The sequence below is a fragment of the Budorcas taxicolor genome, chromosome 5 (assembly GCF_023091745.1).
Source record: "Budorcas taxicolor isolate Tak-1 chromosome 5, Takin1.1, whole genome shotgun sequence".
NCBI classification, from domain to species: Eukaryota; Metazoa; Chordata; class Mammalia; order Artiodactyla; family Bovidae; genus Budorcas; species Budorcas taxicolor.
Genome location: NC_068914.1, coordinates 137,225,378 through 137,250,562, shown reverse-complemented (window position 1 = coordinate 137,250,562; position 25,185 = coordinate 137,225,378). Strand labels below are relative to the sequence as shown.

The window sequence follows — 25,185 nt, the reverse complement described above, 5'->3', positions numbered from 1 at the left end:
AACATTAATGACAAACCAAATTCCTGTAAATTGAAGATTCTGCTCCTAAATAACTAGCTGGTCAAAGAGGAAATGAAATTTACAATCACAATGTATTTAGAAAATAAAAAAATGAGAAAATTGCATTTACAAATTAAAGCATAGAGAGTTAAATCCTATTAAGAGACATTTAAAGGCACACTGTTTTCACTTTTAGAGTAAGAATAAGCATATATGAATTAAACACTGAACGTGAAAATCAGAAAATAAATAAATCTAAGGAAAGTAGGAGGAAGGAAATAGAATAGAAAGTCAATATCTTAAAGTATATTAAACAGTTCTAAGAGCTGATTCATTGCAGGAAAATGTAACAACAACAACAAAAAAACTTGACAAATCCAATCAAAATATACAACAAATGAATCAGACGATATAACAGTGTTAAGTTATGAGTATGCTAGGTTAGTGTCAAACAATGTTCTGGAAACAGGATGATTATCTAAGAAAACGCTATTTGCCAAAATAGGACCTAGAAGAAATGAAAAATCTTAATGGCAAGAAATAGCAGGGAAAGAAACATTGCAAAGAATGATCCTCAAAGACACATGAGGTCTAAATGCACCTTTTCATTTTCATGGAAGAAGTGAGTCTTTCCTCCGGATCTTAAAGAGCCAAAGATCATCAAGTATTGATGCTACTGAGGATTGTTTATCCCATGTAGTTAAAATGATTTAATATTGAAAAGTCTATTAATTAAATATACTGTAATGTCAAGAGCAGTAAGAAAAATCAAAACGTGATCTCAAGAACTGCTTAGGAAGCATTCAATAAAATTTAGCCTGCTTCATTTAAATCTTAGAGAACAAGAAACAGAAATGTTCTTATGATAACATCCTTTTAGATTCTCTTTATAAACCTATAAATATGCTTAACAGAAAATTAAGAAAAATTCCTGTTAAGGCCATGAGAAAGATAAAATGTGACTGTATTCTGTTATTAACATTGCACTGAAGTTCTGTGTCCTGATGAGGATGCAAAGCAGAGGAGTTAATATTGAAAATAAGGATGAAAACTGTATTTATCTTAAGATTAGAGAATTTAGCTGTAAACTTAAAAGGATCAACTAAAATGCCTTCATAAATTTACTAAGAAAGTTTAAGAAGTTAGATGCAAGATGAAGACATAAACATTAATAATCTCCCTATATAATAGTGATTATCTCAGTGAGTTGTAATGAGGGAAAATGATTCAGTTCATAATAGCAAAAAGAAAAAGAGCATAAAATGCCAACAATAACTCTAAGAAATGTTCAGGATATATGCAAAGAAAAAAATCTTCAGTTCAGTTCAGTCGCTCAGTTGTGTCTGACTCTTTGCGACCTCATGAATTGCAGCACTCAGACTCGCGTCCATCGAGTCAGTGATGCCATCCAGCCATCTCATCCTTGGTCGTCTCCTTCTCCTCCTGCCCCCAATCCCTCCCAGCATCAGAATCTTCTCCAATGAGTCAACTCTTCGCATGAGGTGGCCAAAGTACTGGAGTTTCAGCATTAGCATCATTCCTTCCAAAGAAATCCCAGGGCTGATCTCCTTTAGAATGGACTGGTTGGATCTCCTTGCAGTCCAAGGGACTCTCAAGAGTCTTCTCCAACATCACAGTTCAAAAGCATCAATTCTTCGGCGCTCAGCCTTCTTCACAGTCCAACTCTCACATCCATACATGACTACTGGAAAACCACAGTCTTGACTAGACGGACCTTAGTCTGCAAAGTAATGTCTCTGCTTTTGACTATGCTATCTAGGTTGATCATAACTTTTCTTCCAAGGAGTAAACGTCTTTTAATTTCATGGCTGCAATCACCATCTGCAGTGATTTTGGAGTCCCCAAAAATAAAGTCTGACACTGTTTCCACTGTTTCCCCATCTATTTCCCATGAAGTGATGGGACCAGATGCCATGATCTTAGTTTTCTGAATGGTGAGCTTTAAGCCAACTTTTTCACTCTCCTCTTTCACTTTCATCAAGAGGCTCTTTAGTTGCTCTTCACTTTCTGCCATAAGGGTGGTATCATCTGCATATCTGAGGTTATTGATATTTCTCCTGGCAATCTTGATTCCAACTTGTGTTTCTTCCAGTCCAGCGTTTCTCATGATGTACTCTGCATAGAAGTTAAATAAGCAGGGTGACGATATACAGCCTTGATGTACTCCTTTTCCTATTTGGAAGCAGTCTGTTGTTCCATGTCCAGTTCTAACTGTTGCTTCCTGGCCTGCATACAGATTTCTCAAGAAAAAAATCTTACTAAACTGAATTTTTGAACACTAATAAATTAAAAATGTTACACACCTAGATGGAACACTAACTATTATAAAAACTTTCCCCACTAAAATTTGCTATTGACTTCTACTTATTTTTTTAAATAACAGGATTTGGGTAAAACTAATAAAATGCCTTCAAAATTCATATGGAGGTATAAACCATAGGGAATATAATTTTTACATTTATTATATTTTTATAAATGAATCACCACAAGAAGTATGATTAGTAATACCTGATATGCACTGCATGCATGCATGCTTAGTTGCTCAGTCGGGTCCAAATCTTTGCAATCCCATGGACTGTAGCCTGTCAGGCTCCTCTGTTCATGGGATTTTTCAGGCAAGAATACTGGAGTGGGTTGCCATTTCCTCCTCCAGGGGATCTTCCTCACCCAGGGATCGAACCTGCATCTCCTATGTCTCCTGAATTTGCAGGCAGGTTCTTTACCCATTGAGCCACTGGATGCATTATATATCATAAAACTGTATAATTAAAAAGAGAGTGATACTAAGCTAAACTCAAGAGGCATTGGAAAGGAACAAGACAGAAAGACATCCTTGAAACAATTCTAAGACCAGCTGAGAACTAAGTCTATATTAAAGTACATATCACTAACTGGTTTCATTTCATTTATCCTGTAGTTGTGGAATATTTTTGGTTTAACTAACTTTTCTCAAAATATATCAAATTATGTTGTGAAACTTGTTTATTTGAATCAAATAAGTGTTATCTTCACTTAATACAAAAATGAAGTCCACATGAATAAGTCTGTTCTACTAGAATTCCATAGGGTTCCCCTGGTAGCTCAGTGGTAAAGTATCTGCCTGCAATGCAGGAGACCCAGGTTGGGTTCACATCCTCTGGAGTAAGAAATGGCAACCAGCTCCACTATTCTTGCCTGGAAAGTCCCATGGACAGAGGAGCCTGGCAGGCTACAGTCCATGGGGTTGCAAAGAGTTGGACATGACTGGAGTGACTGAGCATGCAAAATTCCGTAACCATAGATAAATGTGACGAAGTTAATCACAATGAAAAAGGTTGATAGATTTGATTATTAATATATATCAACAAAACACATGTAAAACACTCATCTATAAAGTGAAATGTTTAGTTAAAACTGGGAAAATATTAGCAATAAATGGCAATGATATAATAATATCCCTAAAGTTTAAAGAACATGGAAAGCAATAAGAAAAAACACAGATAGACTAAAAGAAAAATGGGCAAAGAATATGATATGTCATTTTATGAAGAAAAAAAGCAATGTTCATCACACTAAAAATTTCAATTTCCTGTTCTTAAAAATACAAATTAAAGTAACAATGGAATATAATTTTTTGCTAATCAGATTGATGAAGATTAAAATAGTAATATGCTCAGGGCTGAAATTAATACATTGAGACAAGTATTATCCTACCACACTGGTGGCATAATTGATTGGCCTTTTAGAAAACAATTTGGCTTTACTTCTCAAGAGTCTTTAAAATATTTAACTTCATTGAAAGAGCAATCATATTTCCAAGATTCTATTCTAAGGGGACAATCCTTACCTGATGTACTTTAAGATTATATAAAACATGCACACCTTAGTAATGTTTATTAGCATTAGAAAATGGGAAAAGTCTAAACATTCCTTAAGAAGTAAAAGGCAAATTAATATATATTATACATGTATATGATATATATTAAAATTAAATCAATATATATCCCCATCAACGCAATAAAATGTATCAAGTAATTGTTAAAAGTAAGCACTCCTTTTTTCTTTCAGAGAAGAATTTCATATGACATGGGACGATCTCTCAATATTTTTAAGGAAAGAACGAAAGGTAGGTACTTAATACAAATTTGTGTATTGAGCTTTCAGCAGGATTAATTCAGGCACTACTTTGTTTAAAATAAATACCCATAGGGCTTCCCTGGTGGCTCAGTGGAAAAGGATTTGCCTGCCAATTCAAGAGAAATGGGTTTGATCCCTGATCCAGGAAGATCCCACACGCTGTGGAGTAATTAAGCCTGTGTGCCTCAACTATTAAGCCTGTGCTCTAGAGCATGGGAACCACAACTACTGAGCCCATGGGCCACAGCTTTTTCTCCATTCCTTTATACTTTGAATTTATTTCATCATATATGGCAGAATAATAATATTTTAAAACATATATGGGCACCTTTATGGGAGAAAAATATTTTTAAACCACTTCATCAAACATACTTTTGAGGATATTTGACTTCTAAAAATTATTTCTGATTTATTATAAAAGACCAAAAATGGCTGGTTTTCCACTACAATCAACTCTTTTTCAGCAAAGTCTGGATGACAGCCTCAATATTGTAAGTTGCAAGCTATGTGCTATTTATGAACCTATCCTAAGATTTTATTTTGGAAATTATAATACCCCAAGTAACAATAACCAGTCGAGTCTGAACCCTTCAGTGACATTTCACTATATTCTGTATTGAAATCCTAGATTTACCCAATGCCTCAGGTATACATGACATTATTTTAAGTGCTAAAATATATTGGGTGTTTTTTTAAAATTTTATTTATTTTTTAATTGGTGGAAAATAGCTTACAATTTTGTGTTGGTTTCTGCAGTACAACACACACTACATATAATGCATATATATATATAATGATAAGCATATTGTTTTGATTCCAGGCATATTTCAGTTATGACAAGCATATTGTTTTTGATTTAAGGCAGATTTCAACTATCTCTTTTTGGAGGAAGAGGTAGTATTTTCTCTTTTTACTAACATTTCATTCTGAATGTTATGGAGCTGTGAAAATATTTAAAATTTTTTATTGAAGTATAGTTGATTTACAATGTTGTGTTTATTACCTATGTACAGCAAAATGACTCAGTTGTACATATAAATATTCACTGTTTTTAAAATATTCTTTGTCATTATGATTTATCATAGGATATTGAACATAGTTCTCTGTGCCATACAACAGGACTTGCTGCTTACCCATTCCACATATAAAAGCCTACATCTGCTAACCCCAGTCTCCCACTCTATCCCTCCCCTATGCCCTCTCCTCCTTGGCAACCGAGGTCTGTTCTCTATGTCTGTGATTCTGTTTCTGTTTCATAGACCCATTTGTGTCATATTTCAGATTCCATATAAGTGACATTCAGTTCAGTTCAGTTCAGTCGCTCATTCGTGTCCGACTCTTTGCGACCCCATGAATCGCAGCACACCAGGCCTCCCTGTCCATCACCAACTCCCGGAGTTCACTCAGACTCACGTCCATCAAGTCCGTGATACCATCCAGCCATCTCATCCTCTGGCGTCCCCTTCTCCTCCTGCCCCTAATCCCTCCCAGCATCAGAGTCTTTTCCAATGAGTCAACTCTTTGCATGAGGTGGCCAAAGTACTAGAGTTTCAGCTTTAGCATCATTACTTCCAAAGAAATCCCAGGGCTGATCTCCTTCAGGATGGACAGGTTGGATCTCCTATATTATATGGCATTTATCTTTGTTTCTGACTTACTTCACTTAGCATGATAATCTCTATTATCATACTATGTTCCAATGTTCCAAATGGCATTATTTCATTCTTTTTTATGACTAAGTAATATTTCATTCTATCACACACAGATGTTCAGTAATTACTGCCAGCTTCCCTGGTGCCTCAGATGGTAAGAATCCACCTGCAATGCAGGAGACTTGGGTTCGATACTTGGGTCAGGAAGATCCCCTCGAGAAGGGAACGGCAAGGGAACCCACTCCAGCATTCTTGCCTGGAGAATTCCATGGACAGAGGAACGTGGTGGGCTACAGTCCATGTGGTCACAAAGAGTCAGACATGACACACAATATTTCATTGTGTATATATATCTTCTTTATCCATTCATCTGTCAATGAACATTTAGGTTGTTTCCGTGTCTTGGCTATTGTGAACAGCGTTGCTATGGACATAGGGGCACATCTATCTTTTTGAATTACAGTTTTGTCTGGGTATGTATCCAGGAGTGGGATCGCTGGATCATGTGGCAATTTTATTTTTAGTTTTCTGAGAAACCTTCACACTGTTTTCCATAGTGGCTGCACCAACTAACGTTCCCATCAACAGTGCAGGAGGGTTCCCTTTTCTCTACCCTGCCTCCAGCATTTATTATTTGTGGACTTTTTAATGATGGCCGTTCTGACTGGTGTGAGGTGGTACTTCATGGTAGTTTTGATTTGCGTCTCTCTAACAATTAGCAGTGTTGAGCATCTTTTCAAGTAACTATTGGCCATCTGTATATCTTCTTTGGAGAAATGTCTATTTAGATCTCCTGCCCAATTTTGGATAGGGTTGTTTATTTTGTTGTTGTTGAGTTGTATGAACTGTTTGTATATTTTGGAAATTAAGCCCTTGTCCATCATATCATTTGCAAATATCTTCTCCCATTCTGTAGGTTGTATTTTCATTTTGTTTAGGGTTTCCTCTGGGTGTGCAAAAGCTTGTAAGTTTGATTCGGTCCTATTTGTTTATTTTTATCTTTATTTAAAAGTCAAAAGATCAGAAGCTCAGTCCTGGGTGTTCATTGGAAGGACTGATGTTGAAGCTGAAACTCCAATACTTTGGCCACCTGATTGCGAAGAGTTGACTCATTTGAAAAGACCCTGTTGCTGGGAAAGATTGAGGGCAGGAGGAGAAGGGGACGACAGAGGATGAGATGGCTGAATGGCATCACCGACTTGATGGACATGGGTTTGGGTAGATTCTGGGAGTTGGTGATGGACAGGGAGGCCTGGTGTGCTGTCAACTCATGGGAGCGCAAAGAGTTGGACACAACTGAGAGACTGAACTGAACTGAACTGAAAAGTCAAAAACCTTAAAATGTGCCTTTTGAAAATTTTCAAGGACTTCAGTTGGGCACAGGGAGCAATTATTTCCTTCAAACTTTGTTAGATTTTTTTTTTAAGTTATTTTATAAGGGAAATGGTTTAGCAAATATCCAAAATGGTTGAGGCAAAACTGAAATGGGTTTTACACCTTACTTTATTTTAGGCACATCTATCACTTCACTGTCTGCTTTTGGCTCTGGAGCCAAGAAGTAGGCAATTAAAAAGATGTAGCCATCATTCTCCAGGGTGTATGTGCTTCTGCATCTCGAGAAATAAAGCCTATGCAGTAAAAAGAGCTTTCCAATCAGGAATCCACCGCTATAGGATTTGGGCAACTTGTATAGCTTTCTGAGCTCATTTCCTTCTTATCCGTGATGGGGCTACAAATACCTACCCCCAAAGAATTGTTGTGAAGATTTAATGAAATAATATCCTTGTGAAATGCATGTAGCAAGGTCTGCATATAACTGACACTTAATAAATGTTAATTTCTTTCCTTCCTCCTTTCAGTAACCTGATTTAAATGCTTCATTTGAGATTCATAGCTCTCCTACCTGAGTTAATTTTTAAAACACATTAATTTTCATGATACCTGAAGGAAATAATATCTAACAACTATATTCTAACTTTGGCTTTTCTACCACTTTTTTCATATTTAGCTAATAACTACTCAAATTATTATTACCCTCAATTTACAGACAAGGAAACAGGCACGGAGAGGCTGAACTGTTTGCCTAAAGTCATGTAAAGGAGATAGAATAAGTATTTGTTGAATGAAGGGGTGGTTGGAGTTTGGTCCTGAATCTACACATGCTCAGTACTTTTTTCTCATAACAATGTCTGCATGGAGACTTAAATTTGCATTTCTACTTCTTGGGAATTGTGGATAAAAATGAAATCAGCTTGCTGTTTCCAGGAAGGGACACAGTGTCTTTCAAAACTGTAGAGAAATCTGTATGCATTGTTCACTTGAACTGCAGGAGAATGGGCCTGGGTACTATTTGGGATAACAAGCTTTCTTAGAAGGGTGAGTTCATTCTTTTGAAGAGCATTGGGAGGTAAAAACCCATCAAGATAGTGTGTTCTCATGATGATTTCAATGAATTATCATGGAAATGAGTTTTAGAAGAGAGGTAATGCTTTGTGATAATAGCCCGATAATGCCATTAGCAATGAACTGTAATTGTAATAGCATTAGTCAAATGAATATATCTGATATTAATTTGAGTGTCAAATATTTCTATAAGATTCTTCTTGTTAATTAAACATCAGCCTCGGTATTATTAATTCAGTATCTAGCCAGTACTTGCACATAGTAGGAACCTAATATGTTTTTGTGGACTGATTTAATAAATCCATCTCTAAGTGGAGCTATTTCAAAGAGTGAAATATTGAATTTAAATAACATCATGGCTATAGCAGGAACTGATTTTTGTCCCAAATCTGCCTGCTTGTACAGTCTGTTCACTCATTTGCAGCTTCAATTAGCTAATGGTGCAGACATTAATTTCAGAATTTGAGAAGAAAGCTTTCTCACTTTTTTGCATATTTATGAGAAAATAGCCTATAAGATTTACCCCCAGAGTACTTAAAGTCATGAATAGAGTTTGTGCCTTTCTCCCTGTGTCTTGTGATCTTTAGACCATTTAAAAATCTACTGGACAGTCTCATGACTGCCTTGAGCACCTGAATATTACTGGGTAGAATCATGCTTTAGGTGGTTTGAAATCGCCCTTCATGATCACCAGTGTCAACTACACCTTCAACACTACGGCCCATCTTAACACTTTTCTTCTTCTTTTTATTTATTTACTTTTGGCTGTGCTGGGTCTTTGACGCACACGGACTTTCTCTAGTTGTGGTGCATGGGCTTCTCATTGTGGTGGTGTCTCTTGTTGCAGAGCGCGGGTTCTAGGCACATGGGCTCAGTGATTGTGGTGCGTGGACTTAGATGCCCTGCGGCATGTGGAATCTGCCCGGACCAGGGACTGAGCCTGTGTCCCCTGCACTGGCAGGCAGCTTCTTAACCACTGGACCACCAGGGAAGTCCAGCACTTCTCTTCTAAATCATCTTTTCTAGCTCTCGAAATAACATTCTCCTATCTCCCATTCTTCTTATTCTTTATTCTCATCCTGTTTCCTTTTTGCTCTCATGAATGGTTTGCTGCCTACTTTATGAAGAAAGTTGGGACCCTTGAAAGGAAGACTCCAGTATATTTCTAATACGAGAACTATACATCTGCTTGCACCTGCACACCCACTCTCCTTTCTGCTATTTCAGTAGAGGAAAGAAATAGCTACCCTCTGATAAGAAGTCAATCTCCCTTTCTTTCTTGCATTTTTTTTTTTTTTTTGCTTACATGTATTTCTTTCTTTTTAAAAAACTTTTTATTTTTTATTGGAGTATAGCCCATTGATAATGTTCTGATAATTTCAGATGCACAACAAAGAGACTCAGCCACACGCATACGTGTATCCATTCTCCCCCATTCTCTTGCATTTTTAATTTCTCCACTTGTACCAGATATTTTCATCAGTTAAACATGCTCAAGTATCTTTCAAGATTAAAAAAAATGTATCTTGAACTCACATCTCAGTTTCCCAGATAAAACACAGGACCCATAGTTAAATCTGATTTTAAGAACAACCTTGAAATATTTTTTTAGAAGGAGCATGTCCTGAATATTGCACTGGTAACTTTATAAAGTATAATTTATGCAAAGTACATCCATATTATTGCACGGGATATATTTATTATAAAAAAATTTAGTTTACTTGAAATTCAGATGTAATTGGGTGTCTTGTATTTTTATCTGCTAAAGTTGGCAAATCTACCCACAGCTTCCTCCAGCCACCACTTTATTTTTTAAATATTCAGAGAAAGTTCTTCAAAAGAGACACAGATGTATAGAACAGCCTTTTGGACTCTGTGGGAGAGGGAGAGGGTGGGATGATTTGGGGGAATGGCGTGGAAACATGTATAATATCATATAAGAAACGAATCACCAGTCCAGGTTCAATACAGGATCCTTGGGGCTGGTGCACTGGGATGACCTGGAGGGGTGGTACGGGGAGGGAGGTGGGAGGGGGGTTCAGGATGGGGAACACGTGTACACCCATGGTGGATTCATGTTGATGTGTGGCAGAACCAATGCAATATTGTAAAGTGAAAAAAAAAAAAAAAAAGAGTTGTTTTAAATGTGATGCTTCTATATCCTGGTTTTATTTCCCTTTTCACTGCTGAAATGACTCTTGTTACAGTTATTAAGGATTATAATGTTGCAAATCTAAGGATACTTTCCATTCTTCATTCTATTATTTGATCTTACAGTAGCATTTTTTTATATATAAACATATATTGTTTATATAAAATACAGGGAATATAAGGGAAAGGACTGCTCATTATCAAATGATGTTAATGTCTATTTTGCTGCTGTTAAATAGAAATGTGTTCTATACAGATATTTAATATCTGGCTTCATTTACTTCATCATATTTAATCATCATATTTAATATCTGACTTCATTTACTTCATCACTGAGCAGCATTTCTGAAACTAAAAGATTGATGAATTTTCTGAGTTTTATACTTGCTATTTCTTCTTCTTTGACCATTCCTTACAGTACTTGTTTGAGCTATTTCACCCTCAGAGCATCTTTAGAATTTTCTTTTTCATTTCTTACTGATCCTTGTTTTTTGTTAGACATTTTATTTTGTATTGGAGTATAGCCGATTATCAATGTGGTGATAGTTTCAGATCTCACAGTAGCATTTAACACAACTTACTATTTCCTATTTTCAGTGAACACACAGCACGCAAACACACATGCACGCACATACACATCCATGCAGGAAAGCATGTATTTCCCCCTACCTCTCTGGCTGTCCTCTTCCTTCTCTAGCCAGCCATTTCTCCTCCACCCAACCTCTAATATCTAGGTCCTTCTCTCCTTCTCTTCTCATTCTTAATACTCACACTAGAGTATTCACTTCCTTGGATTCAAATGCTATTTTTGTGCCACAGATTGTCATATTTATATATCTAACCCTTTTTCTGAGCTCCAGGTATTTCCCTTTGGATGTCTCATAGATAGGTCAAACTTAATGTGTTAAAGGTGATAAGTTTTTCAACCTATCTGTCTTCTAACGTTCTCCATTTGGTGAATAGAATCTTTGCCCACCCAGTTATCTTTTGGCAGAATCTGGACCACTTCCTTGACCCCACTTCTACATGCTACCACCTCCTAACTCAAAAACTTCACTACCCTACCTCTAAAATCAAGCTCACATTCATCCATTTCTCTCCATCTGCCTACTTTGTCACTAGTTCATCATTACTAGACTTGCCTGAGTTTTACTTCAGTTGAACACATCCTGCTTCTCCCAAGCCATTCTTCTTTCCTTTTCAAATTACGCTGCATCCGCAGTGATCTTAAAACACAAAGAGGTGTGACTTGCTTAGTGCCTTTATACATTCTTATTGCATATAGGTTTTTTAAAATTAGAGGGAAACTGTTTTACAATGTTGTGTTGGTTTCTGCTGTACAACAACATGAATCAGTCATAAGTATACATAGATCCCCTCCCTCTTAAGCCTCCCTCCCACCCACCCCATCCCATCCCTGTAGGTCATCACAGAGCACTGAGCTGAGCTCCCTGAGCTGTACATCAGCTTCCCACTATCCGTTTTACACATGGTAGTGTATATATGTCAATGCTACACTCTCAATTGGTCCCACCCTATCCTTCCCCTCTGTGTTCACAAGACCATTTTCTATGTCTCTATCTGTTTCTATGTGTCTCTATTTCTGCCCTGTAAATGGGTTCATCAATATCATTTTTCTAGATTCCATATATATTACACACAGCTTTTTAAAAAATATCTGTAAGCCACAGTTCCTGCATGATTTTACTCCTACTTCCTTGACCTGACTTCACGTGATTCTTCCTGAATATTTTCAGGCTACTGATCTTTTCTGAGTTCCTCTGATGCACCAGGTGACTCCTTACTTCTAGGCTTTGATATATGCCTGCTTCCCTGGTGGTTCAGTGGTAAGTATACACCAGTGCAAGAGATGTGGGTTTGATCCCTGGGTCGAGAAGATCCCTTGGAGAAAGATGTGGCTACCCATTCAAGTACTCTTGCTTGGAGAATTCCATGGACAGAGGAGCTTGGCAGGCTATTGTCCATGGGATCAAAAGGAGTTGGACATGACTGAGCGACTAACACTTTCACTTGTTATATATTCTCTCTACCAGAAATTCTTCACCCTTATGCTTACCAAGGCAAAATCCATTCATCTTTCTAGAGCCAACTTCAACACTGCAGGGAGGAGCACAGATGTGTGTCTAACTCTATCTAGATGTGTAAGTTTGCCTTGCAAAGGGTGTACCACTAATGACATGGGTCCAAGAGGGCCAAGAAAAATCTCAGAACATAGCTTTATTTCATCTCATCCCAATCCAGTCCTAGAATTGAAGCTGACTAGGACACCTGTGCTCTGCATTTATGGAACATATTCCTGAAGAATTATATAAGTGCCAAACTGGAACATCATATCCATGATAATCCTAGCCCACTTGGAAAATGTTGAGATCCCATTCAAATTACAATAACAACCACCCCAACAACACAAATCATTATTTTTTGTGTGCTTTACTGATTTGGTGCTTTATATCTATTTCCTCTGGTCGTCCAAGATATCTTGGAAGTTGTTAGTGACACCATTTACAGAAGGAGGAATTGAGACTCAGAAAAATTAAGTAATGCGCAGTCAGGGTTGCAAAATCCTTTCTTCTGTCCCTTTAGGTTCTTCTGGCTGGTCTAAGAATGAAACTGACCTGAGACAGATTGACAGGAGAAAATAAAATTGAATCTTGTACTTACAAGGACCTCCCCCCACATGACAGGTTCAAAGAGAGAAAGATACAATGAGGAATACATGCCATCATGATGTAAGAAATGGGGTAGGGACCTGGAGCTTCCAAGAAAGGAGGGTCATTCATAGGATGATAAGAAAGACAGCAGATGTTTGATAACTAGATGTCTGCCCTGCCATATAGATAAATATAATAACATAATAGTGTAAGAACCTTGTGGCTTCCTAGGTGGCTTGATGGTAAAGAACCTGCCTGCCATTGTGGGAGCTGTGGGTTTGATCCCTGGGTCAGGAAGATCCCCTGGAGAAGGGAATGGCTACCCATGCCAGTATTTTTGCCTGGAGAATCCCATGGACAGAGAAGTCTGGTGGGCTGAAGTCTGCTGCTGCTGCTGCTAAGTCATGTCAGTCGTGTCTGACTCTGTGCAATCCCATAGATGGCCCACCAGGCTCCGCCATCCCTGGGATTCTCCAGGCAAGAACACTGGAATCTAGAGGGTTGCAAAAAGTTGACACAACTGACCGACTGAGCACATAGGCCTAGATAAATACAGACGTTTGGTAATTAGATGTTTGCCCTGCCATCTTAGATAAAGTGTATCTCTGATGAAAACTCATTTTTTTCTGGGGAAAACTTTCCAATTTAAATTTTTTCAATGAATCTAAGGGAGAGGCAGTAGGGTCCCCACTGCCTTTCACTCAAAATAATCCACATGCCAAAGGAACTCATCTTGGGAAGACCTGTTCTGAACCCCTAGAGCTAAAAACTTCACAGCTTATTAAGGGCAGAGTTGAGTTTGAATTCAAGTGCTCTGACTCCAAATTCTGCCCTTTCTACCTCTCATGAGCCAGCAGCACTGGATACTTGCTGTCCATGTTGGAAAGGTATTTTGAGCTTTGACCTGATACTGTTGTGAAAACTTAAGGTCTCGGGGCAATGCCGAGGGTCTCTGTGGAGCCAAACGTTGAGGATGTAGAATAAATTGTTTCTGGAACATATAATCCCATTGGATGAGGGGGTCTCTGCACCTGATTCTGACTGAGAAAGAAGAGCAGGGTTTGCTCGTGAAGCACTGGGGGCCTGCCATGGATGCATGGGAATGGGGGCACTAAACTACTTGACAATCAAATGTAGAATATGGCCCGGCTTCCCAGGTGGCGCTAGTGGTAAAGAATCCGCCTGCCAATGCAGGAGATGCAAGGGGCACAGGTTCAATCCCTGGGTCAGGAAGATCCCCTGAGAAGGAAATGACAGCCCACTCCAGCATTCTTCCCTAGAAAATCCCAGGGACAGAGGAGCCTGGCAGGCAACAGTTGGACACGACTTAGCGACTGAATAACAACAACATAGGTGAATCCTGGGTAGCGAGCCACTTTTCCCCTCTGGGTCTATCATTTCAATACCCATATGAAGTCGGACCTTAGGCACTGACCTGAGTTTGAAGAAACCCATCTCCAAGAAAATAGGCGTGGACCTGTGAAATCCAGCTGAATTGCTTTCCAGATGCATAAATATTTTCTTCTTTGAAGTTTACTGCAACTGCAAATTCCCATTTCAAGAACAACCCAGTGATTCATGCCGACAAGGCTGTCAGTGGTCTCAATCATCAGAGATATTTAAATGAGAATTTTAAAAGATCACAGTTTTATTTTAAAATGGCTCTTGATGGGCGTTAAACTGCTACGTGTTCTGCCCCTTTGCTGAACTCTGAAAAGGAAGGGCTAACGGGACAGGAAGATGTATACCTTGACCTCTTGATTCTGCCCAATTATCCTTTTTTTCTTTGAGACATTCTGCTTTGGATCTTTCAATCACCTCCACGTCCGTAACTAAGATGTCACTTTTCACTGAATTCCCATTTTGTTATTTTTGTCAGAAGGTAAGCTTGTGCTCACGCATGTGAGAAAATTGATCTGGTTGCTAATGGCACAGAGTCGAAATAAGCAGTTTGACTGACTTCTTCACTCCCTTTTTATTAGCATTGCTACTTTTAGATAAACTATTCCTGAAATGATTAGTGTAGGAGGATGGGTTTAGTCTTGTATCTTCTCCTTTAAGGCACTTAGAGTTAGAGATCCCAGAAGCATCAGTTTTCTCACTTGTACTGAAAATGTCACTCTAACAGCTATCTGTCTGCACCGTCAAGTTTTGAGAAATCTTTTGAATTTACCGCATTCACACCATTCTCCATCATGGTGCTAAAAATGACTAATGCAGCTTGGAGACTGTGATAACTGATCATCTTTTCCAATCATACGCTAACACTCACACACACACACTCACATACACACATGCTCTGCTGACATGAATCCTTAAAGATTTAAAATATCCTATATGCTAAATGGAATGTGGAGGCTTGTGGGATGCTTAAACATAGAGCTATAGAGTTCTTTTTCATGATGCTCAGTTCTGTCAAAGAAATTGGTCTGGCTGTTTGATTAAACAGACTGATCTTTCTAACTGAATGGGCCACTATGGCTTTATTCTATATTTAAAATAATCTCTAACATTAAAATGCTCAAATATATTATTGAACTTTATCTTCTCATCATCTCTGAGAACAGTGAACTGCAGCATTTCCTTTTTTTAAGCATTCTTAACGAGATGGTGGCCTACCTGAAATCATGCAGATAGTCTAAGGATCACTCTCTTTTAGAGGCCCTAATTAGTCACCATAAGCCAGTTTAGGGTCACTAAAATCAAATCATCTAAATGAACTTCATTGCCTTTCTTGATGAATGCTAATCTGATGGCTAAAGTGACTGTCACAAACTCAGATATATCTACTCCCAGAAAAAAACTATTTGACAAAAGTCTCCTGTGATGTCATTCTGGGAATGATGGAGAATCGTGTGGGCTCAATGATAGTAACTAGGTGAAGAGGCAGGTGATTATATCCAAAAGGAGAGGACTAGTTGATTACCATTAACTTACAGCGAGGTCTCTAGGAATTTTCCACAAGGCTCTGCTTTTGGTCCTGTCCAATTCAACAATTTTATCAAGTACCTGAAAGAAGTCTAGAAACTTGCTTACTAAATTTGCCAGTGACACAAAGCTGGTAAAGAAGTAAAGACCCGTAATTCACCAGATGACAGAATCAAGTTTTTAAACTGTCCGTTATTTAGAACGATGGGCTGACATTTATTAAGGATAAGAGATAAAGTCCTGCATTTAATTAGACAACGAAATTGTGATAAGATGATTGGAACTGAACTGAGAGAAACTGCTAAAAATAAAAAAAGAAGCCTCAGGTTTTAATTGAACATAGGTATGATGCAGCTACTGAAAAAGTAACCACAATCTCCGTTGGTGTCTATTAAAAATGCCGAGAGAGAGAGACTGAGAAGGTTGATAAAAGTAACGTATCTATCTTGGATGTACCCATTTTGAGCCTTGTGACTGAGTCTGGAAACCATATTTTAAGAACGATACTGACAAATTGTTATCTATCCATCAAGATAGAGGGGTTTTGATAATGAAAAATCAAGGAATCATGTACTATGAAAAAAATTGGAGTGGTTTGTCTCTATATTAGAAGGGGGTCAAAATAGCTATCTTTATTGAATACTTATTATGCATATTAACTACTTAATCCTCTAAGCAACATAATGAATTATTTATTGTTGCTATTGACATGAAAACTGAAGACACAGAGCTAGACTACCTGGGTTGGAATCCTTGGAGTTCGACTATAGAACCTACTCTCTTAACATTGCACATTATTGCCCCAAATATTTATTGAATGTTTTGAAGAGTTGCTATGTGGACAGAAAAAGTAGGTTTATTCTGGGAAATATATTTATCAACAGTTGGGCTACTTCTCAAAGTAGAGAACATTTCCTGGGTACTAGAAGAAGATTGTGCATCTTCTAGTTTTGGGTACAGTGTTAGATTAGATGACCTCAACAGTGACAACCAATTGCAAGATTCTAGATGCTTTGGAACTGTGGTGTTGGAGAAGACTCTTGAGAGTCCCTTGGACTGCAAGGAGATCCGACCAGTCCATTCTGAAGGAGATCAACCCTGGGATTTCTTTGGAAGGAATGATGCTAAAGCTGAAGCTCCAGTACTTTGGCCACCTCATGTGAAAAGATGACTCATTGGAAAAGACTCTGATGCTGGGAGGGATTGGGGGCAGGAGGAGAAGGGGATGACAGAGGATGAGATGGCTGTATAGCATCACTGACTCGATGGACGTGAGTCTGAGTGAACTCCGGGAGTTGGTGATGGACAGGGAGGCCTGGTGTGCTGCGATCCATGGGGTTGCAAAGAGTTGGACACGGCTGAGCGATTGAACTGAACGGAACTGATTAGGATATGACTTGATGTAATACAGTACTAGTATGAATAGAAAAACATTTTAAAGAAGTAAATTAAATCAATTAGCAGTAATTTAAATGATGTTCTTTTCAATATAAGTTTAGAGACTGCTCCTCCCCTCTGCCTCACATTGCATGATGCTAAGATGTACTCACTGTGTGTTCTTGGTAGACCTCCTTTAATGAGCACCAAACTCTGCCAAAACTGTATAAACTCTTGGGCTTTCATGGTGGCTCAGTGGTAAAGAATCAGCCTGCCAATGCAGGAAAAGTGGTTCCATCCATGATCCGGGAAGATGTCACGTGCTGCAGAGCACCTAAGCCCATGTGCCACTGCTATTGAGTCTGAGCTTAGAGCCAGGAGGCCACAACTACTGAGCCCACGTGCTGCAGCTACTGAAGCCCATGCACCCTAGAGCCCGTGCTCCGCAAGGAGAGAAGCCACTGCAATGAGAGAAGCCACTGCAATGAGAAGCCTGCCCACTACAACTAGAGAGCAGATGCTTTGTCAACTTTATACAATTGTGGTAATAGACCCAGTGATGTTATATAGCAGATCCTATCATACTGTGCAGATTCTCAGTAAAAATAGATTTTCAGTAAAATATATTTGCAAGAACAGTTGTGCGTAATAAGAAAATTGTCTAGCCTTTCTTCCTGGTTCCTGGGAGGTAAACTAAAATCTCTGAATTTCCCAAGGGACTGAAGTGTCTCTGTTATTCATGGTTGGCTCATTAAGCCCCACCTGATGGTTTTTCTTAATGGCCTGACTCAGAATGGGAGCTGGCAAGCCTGGAAGACCAACCACAGGGTTAGAGGGTTGGTATTTTGAGCCACAGAGTGGGTATCAGCCCAGTTCAACTACATGGCCAATGGTTCAGTCAATCCTGCCCACATGAGACAGAAGTGTTAGTCGCTCAGTCGTGTCCAGCTCTTTGTGAACCCAAGGACTGTAGCCCGCCAAGCTCCTCTGTTCATGGGACTCTCTAGGCAAGAATACTAGAGTGGGTAGCCATTCTCTTCTCCAGGGCATCTTCTGGACCCAGGGATTGAACCTGGGTCTTCCTGCATTGCAGGCAGATTCTTTACGGTCTGAGATACCAGGGAAGCCCCTACCTCAATAAAAACTCTGCATACTGAAGCTCAGGCAAGCTCTGCTGGGTGACAGTGCTCTGTGTATTGTCACACTGCTGTGACACTGTCACACTGATGCCATTTGGGTACCACATCTCTGAGGATGAAACAAGCTTTGTTTCTGGAACCCTCCTAGACCTTGTTTTATGCATCTCTGCCTTTATCTCATTCCGATTTGTACTTTTTTGCTATAATAAAGCTGTAATCACAAGTATTGTGCTTCCTAGCAAATTATCAGTTCTGAGGGGGAGTCTGTGGGGAATCTCCACATTTATAGCCAGCTTGTCAAGAGATGTTTAGGTAGAGGTATTGGTAAGATTTTTCCAAGCTATCTTATAAAATCCTAATATCAGTGTTCTAGGCTTTGTTTACATTTAAAGACTCTGATCATCAGAGATGTCAACAAATTCTGTTGTTCACACTTAGTTATGACAATTTGAATGTGAGCTCTTAAGAACTGGAACCATGTCTCACATAATTCCAAGTATTAATAACGTAGAGCCTGGCACATGGTAATTACTCATTACATACTTTGGCTTAACTTTCTCAGTTAACTAAGAACAGGGTTCGATCTTAGCAAAGACTGTAGATTTGTTCCTTAAACTCTACTATATCTATCATTTAATTTATTACTCAATTTTATTGCTTCCCTACACCCTTGGAAATTTTGTGAGGATCTGGAAGTTAATTTTCTTGGCATGGTATCTCTAGTACCTAATATGGTATCTGGAACAGAGTGGATCCTCATAAATATGTTTTGAATGGATGCCTAGTGTTAAAAGGAGTTTCTCTTTCATAGAATTTATTTTTTCCATAGTTCGAAGGTAAGTAAATTAAATTTATTTGTAAAGAATATGAATATTTGTTTACAATTTTAAAATGCATTTTTTGAAAGGAGAGAACAATAAGCCTTCAGTATTTCCCATAAAATAAGCACAAGCAAATTTAATAAATTTTAAGCTGTATTAACATCTCAGAACAAATAAAGGAAAAAGTCTGTAGATTTAAAATACAGCCAAAGACATTTTGTCATGACAGCTAATTTTTAATGTTATTCTGTTTGATTTTTCTACCGGTCCATGTAAGAGTAGTACTTTTTATGTAGCATGTGACTTTTTCAGATTGGTTGTTTCTTCTGACCAAATATCTATTGCGAAATGTTTCCAGTTCAACTCACAATTTCTCTTTGGTTGCAGACTATATTTCTGGATAAAGGATCATCCAGATACCCCCATCCTCCTATATTTACACAGGACTTACCTTTTCTGAGGGTTATCTATGACCCATTATTGAATACAGCCCTGTTGAAAAACCTAATAAGAACATAATGACCAGTTTGCATTAAAGTACGATAAAGAAAGACAGCAGACAGGGTCTCATGAGAAGTGACATTCTGTAATTACCTCCTCCTATCAAAAGAAAAACAATTCCCAGAAATTAATGAATACAGCAAGAGTCTATTTCCTATCTTAATTCTATCTTAATTGCAAAAGTGGATCAATTAAAAAAAAAGACTATGCTGGCAAAGCCTCTCTTAAGGTTTTGCCTCTCAATTCTCTAGTCATCAAATCAACATATATATATATAAGCAAACCATTTTTTACCTTCTGAGATGAGGTAGACCAACTCCAACAGCAGTGCCCCCATGAAACAAGCAAATCCACTGATCAGTGTCAAGCAATTCATAAAGGTTCTTCTGATGGTACTTGGAACAAATCTGTATATTACAGAGACTGAGAAGACAAAAGTTCAGAATTTAGAACATTATTCCTTTTTAAAAAATTTTTATTTTATATTGGAGTATAGCCAATTAATAGTGTTACAATAGCTTTAGATAAATAGCAAAGGGACTCAGCCATACATATACATGCATCCATTCTCTCCTAAATTCCCCTCCCATCCAGGCTGCCACATAACCTTGGGCCAAGTTCCCTGTGCTAATCAGTAGGTCCTTGTTGTTTATCTATTTTAAATACAGGAGTGTGTATATATTGATCCCAAACTCCCTAACTAACCCTTCCCTCCATTCTTCCTCCCAGCAACCATAAGTTCATAGAAAATTCTCTCTAAAGTAAAAGTACGGATACTCTTCAAATCGGTATTGATCATACCTCCAAGAAAGTTTACTGATGCAGGTAAAATTTCTGTTGGGCCTTGTTAACACTGGGCTTCCCTTGTGGCTCAGCTGGTAAAGAATCCACCTGCAATGCAAGAGACCTGGGTTTGATCCCTGGGTTGGGAAGATCCCCTGGAGAAGGGAATGGCTACCCATGCCAGTATTTTTGCCTGGAGAATTGCGTGGACTGTATAGTCCATGGATTACAAAGAGTCAGACATGACTGACAGACTTTCACTTCACCTTTGTTAACATTACTAGAGTAAGATATATTATGATGTTAAAAAATGCTTGCTCCTTGGAAGAAAAGTTATGACAATGAATTAGACAGTGAATTAAAAAGCAGAGACATTACTTTGCTGACAAAGGTCCATCTAGTCAAATCTATGGTTTTTCCAGTAGTCATGTATGGATGTGAGGGTTGGACCATAAAGAAAGCTGAGTGCCAAAGAACTGATGCTTTTGAATTGTGGTGTTGGAGAAACTCTTGAAAGTCCCTTGGACTGCAAGGAGATCCAATCGGTCAATCCTAAAGGAAAACAGTCCTGAATATTCACTGGAAGGACTGATGCTGAAGCTGAAACTCCAAAACTTTGGCCACCTGATGCGAAGAGCTGACTGACCCTGATGCTGGGAAAGACTGAAGGCAGGAGAAGAAGGGGGACGACAGAGGATGAGATGGTTGGATGGCATCACCGACTTGGTGGATAGGAGTTTGAGCAAGCTCCGGGAGTTGGTGATGGACAGGGAAGCCTGGAGTGCTGCAGTCCATGGGGTCACAAAGTCAGACAGGACTGAGTGATTGAACTGAGCTGATAACGATGTTACAGTTTACAGATATCTACAAGAAATAAAATGTGGCAAAATACACTTCTATATAGCTCTAAGGAAAATTTAACTGCTAGGTGGTTGAGTGTCCCAAAATATTCACCCAAGTTATACATCAATTTGAATATTTCTTAGGGATTTTGGATTGAGCTAAGGCTTGCATTGGAGAGTATCATGTATGCATGCTAAGTTGCTTCAGTCGTATTCGACCCTTTTGTGACCTCAAGGACTGAAGTCTGCCAGGCTCCTCTGTCCATGGGATTCTCCAAACAAGAACACTGGAGTGGGTTTCTGTGCCTGCCTCTAGATGATCTTCCTGACCCAGGGACTGATCCATCCTGTGCCTCTTACATCTCCTGCATTGGAAGGTGGATTCTTTACCACTAGCACCACCTGGGAAGATTGTAATGGATAGTATCATGATGATATCCGTAAGTTCTATGATTCTGTTGTTTATATACATCATTAGATTCTCCACGGAAAACTCAATCTATCACAGAAAACTAGCATGGCAGCGAACAGTGTGAGCTCTGACTTAGATAAGCTTATGATAAAATCCTGGGTCAGATGTTTATTACCTCTGTGATTTTAGGTTGTTGTTTAGTCACTAAGTCATGTCCAACTCTTTGCAACCCTATGGACTGTAGCCCGCCAGGCTCCTCTGTCCATGGGATTCTCCAGGCAAGAATACTGGAGTGGGTTGCCATTTCCTTCTCCAGGGGATCTTTTCAACCCAGGGATTGAACCCATGTCTCCTACTTGGTAGGCAGATTCTATACTTAAACTTCTCAAGCCTCAGCCTGCTTCTCTATGAAATGGTAGGAAGATCATTCATTATGTACTTGTTTGAGGTGTATGACTGTTACTTGCTATGATGTATACAAGAACTGAATAAGGTTAGCTATTTGTAATGATATTAATTTTACCAAATCAAATATTCCCTATTTGTGCAAGTGAAGTCGCTCAGTCGTGTCTGACTTTTTGCGACCCCATGGACTGTAGCCTACCAGGCTCCTCTGTCCATTGGATTTTCCAGGCAATAGTGCTGGAGTGGATTGTCATTTCCTTCACCAGGGGATCTTCCCAACACAGGGATCGAACCCGGGTCTCCCGCATTGTAGACAGATGCTTTACCATCTGAGCCACCAAGGCACTGTACGAATCCTTTCATATGCATTACAAAATTTGTTTTTTGGCTGCACCTCATGGTTTGCGGGATCCTAGTTCCCCAATCAGGGATTGAACCCAGATCCTCATCAGTGAAAGTGTGGGGTCTAAACCACTGGACTGCCAGGGAATTCCCTTTTATTTATTTTTATATGCATTTAAATATCCCAATTAAGGAGAGGCAGTAGCTTAAGTATTGGGTCTCCAGAATGGTTATCTTTTCTCTCTCAAGTCATTGTTTGAATAGTAGTAATGATGGTGGTAAGGGGTAAAAAGAAAATTATGGAGGAAAGTTTTTATTTTGAATTTCAATTAAACATAATTTTTTATATCAGAAATAAAGGAAGTAAGCATATATAATTGTATACATTCCATATCAACATAACTATGAATAGCCATCGTAGGGATACAAACTAAGATCTTTGCAGTATTTATTATAATTTGATACCTATGGTTTGCTTCATAATTATACCATGAAGAGGAAGACATTATGTGAATGAAGGTAGAGAAGAGACAGTTTGGGCCATGTGTAGAAAATTATTAGAGCTGGAATGTGAATACATGGGAGTTTATTGTACTCATCTCTCTCTTCTGTATATAAGTGGCAAAAAATTATAAAGAAACACATCAAATAATATGAATGGTTTTAGCTCTGACTGGCTGAATGATTGGATTTTTAATTTTTTTCCTACTCTTTTGTACTTAGCAAATTTTTCTGCAATGAGAGATTATAAATAAATATTGAAGCTCTTTTTCAAAAGAAAGGTGGTGATAGAAAACGGATATGCCACGAACGCTAAACTTTTAGTTTCACTCTCTCTACAAAGAATGAAATTTAATTATCTTCCCCCTTTCCTTTCAGGAAGACTTCACCCTTAGTTTCCCCATACTTTACCCAAGTAAAACTCTGCATTTCTCCAGCACTTTTTAAAAAATTTAATTTACTGTTATTGTTGGCTGCCTGGGTCTTCATGGTGGCCAGTGGACTTAGTCATCCCGAGGCATGTAGCATCTTAGTTCCCAGACCAGGGACTGAATTCACATCCCTGCATTGGAAGGCAAATTCTTATCTGCTGGACCACCAGGGAAGTCCCTTGTCCAGCACTTTTAAATGACCTTACTTTTACTATTCCTTCCTGTATTTATTTAACGTTTTCATTTTGCTTTCTCTGTGTTCTCCATGTGTTTTTATTTATAATTCAATAAACATTTAAAGGAATCTCTGTGCTTCAGATGTGCTGAAGTACTAAGGCTGAGGGTGGGAGAAAGTATCAGTACATCTTCCCTGGATTTTGAACTCTGGCAGGGCAGAGAGCAGAGATATGCATAATACTAAGGGCAGCACTAACCAGGTGCTTAACATCACAAATATTGTTATTGGAAATTAAGGTAATGATGATGATAAGTAAAATACTGTGAAGAAAGGCTTCAAATATTGGCAGCAGGAGACGTGGGTTCCAGAGCTGAATTGTGCCCTGCAAATTACTTGCAGGAGTTTGAGGCCAAGCTTGCAAGTTTTCTCAGGAAAAGCCAAAGGAAAGTGCAAGAGAAATGCTTTGGGCAGGAATGACTCAGTTACAACAAGGATTTGGCTGATGAACTTTCCTCTTTCTAAATACAAGGAGACAAACAATGGGCAGGAAGATGAAGTAGGACGATTTCTTTCAGTGAGAAAAAGTGGAAAATTCGGGCCCATTATTACTTTGCTAGTTAATTATTAATCCTGTGCTTTTCTTTTGCAAGAACTTCTGGTACAGTATATAATTCATGAGCACACTTTGCCAGCTCTCTGCCTGCTGGTTAATCTCTCTTTGGTGTCATTTTCCTCGTTATGAAAACTTCTGGTTCTCTTTTATAGGACTTCGCTTTTCAAGTCCTCCGAACTCCAATTTCAGGAGTGTTCTGATCTTTTTTGACTTTGGTGATCATCGACTTGATTTTTTTAGGTTCCATAATATTTCCTTTAGCATACTGTAGTATAGATGTAATCAACAAGTTTGCCACTATTCTAAAATCCTAATTTTACTGTGAAAAGTGTTAGTCACTCAGGCGTGTCTGACTCTTTGCTACCTCATGGACTTTATACCCCAACAGGCTCCTCTGTCCATGGAATTCTCCAGGCAAGAATACTTGGAAAGGTAGCCATTCCCTTCTCCAGGGGATCTTCCAGATCCAGGGATCGAACCTGAGTCATCGGCACTGCAGGCAGATTTTTTACTGCTTGAGCCACCAAGGAAGATCATTTTACTGTGAGGACACAGTAAAAAATATACAGTGTATGGGAAAGCTGGTCTTGTTGCCAAAGAGCGAGTTGAAATTTGTCTCCAGGTGGAGACTGTAGTGTTTGCAAAGATGCCCCATCACAGTTTATGTGGAATCTACAAACTATAGAGCCATAACTGCCTTCCTCAGGCAGCTAGTACTGGAGACTCATTCCTGGAAATTTTTTTACTTCACTTGTTCTTAAACCGTTAAAATGTGTTTATTCCATTTGGTGAGGGGTTTGCTTTGAACATGTGGAGAAGTATGGCAGAACTAGAAAATGGAACTTTATGCTATTACCATTTTCAGATCATTATTCCTCCCTCATCTCTACAAAATCT

At 38.7% G+C, this 25,185-nt stretch overlaps 1 protein-coding gene across 1 annotated transcript in view; it reads right to left on the bottom strand.

The window, feature by feature from the left end:
• The window catches only part of SLC15A5 (solute carrier family 15 member 5), a 93,065-nt gene that overhangs the window by 15,842 nt on the left and 52,038 nt on the right, over window positions 1-25,185 (bottom strand). Inside the window, 1 exon segment of the mRNA XM_052641530.1 lies at window positions 20,076-20,204. Within this exon segment, the coding sequence (XP_052497490.1) occupies window positions 20,076-20,204 (129 nt within the window).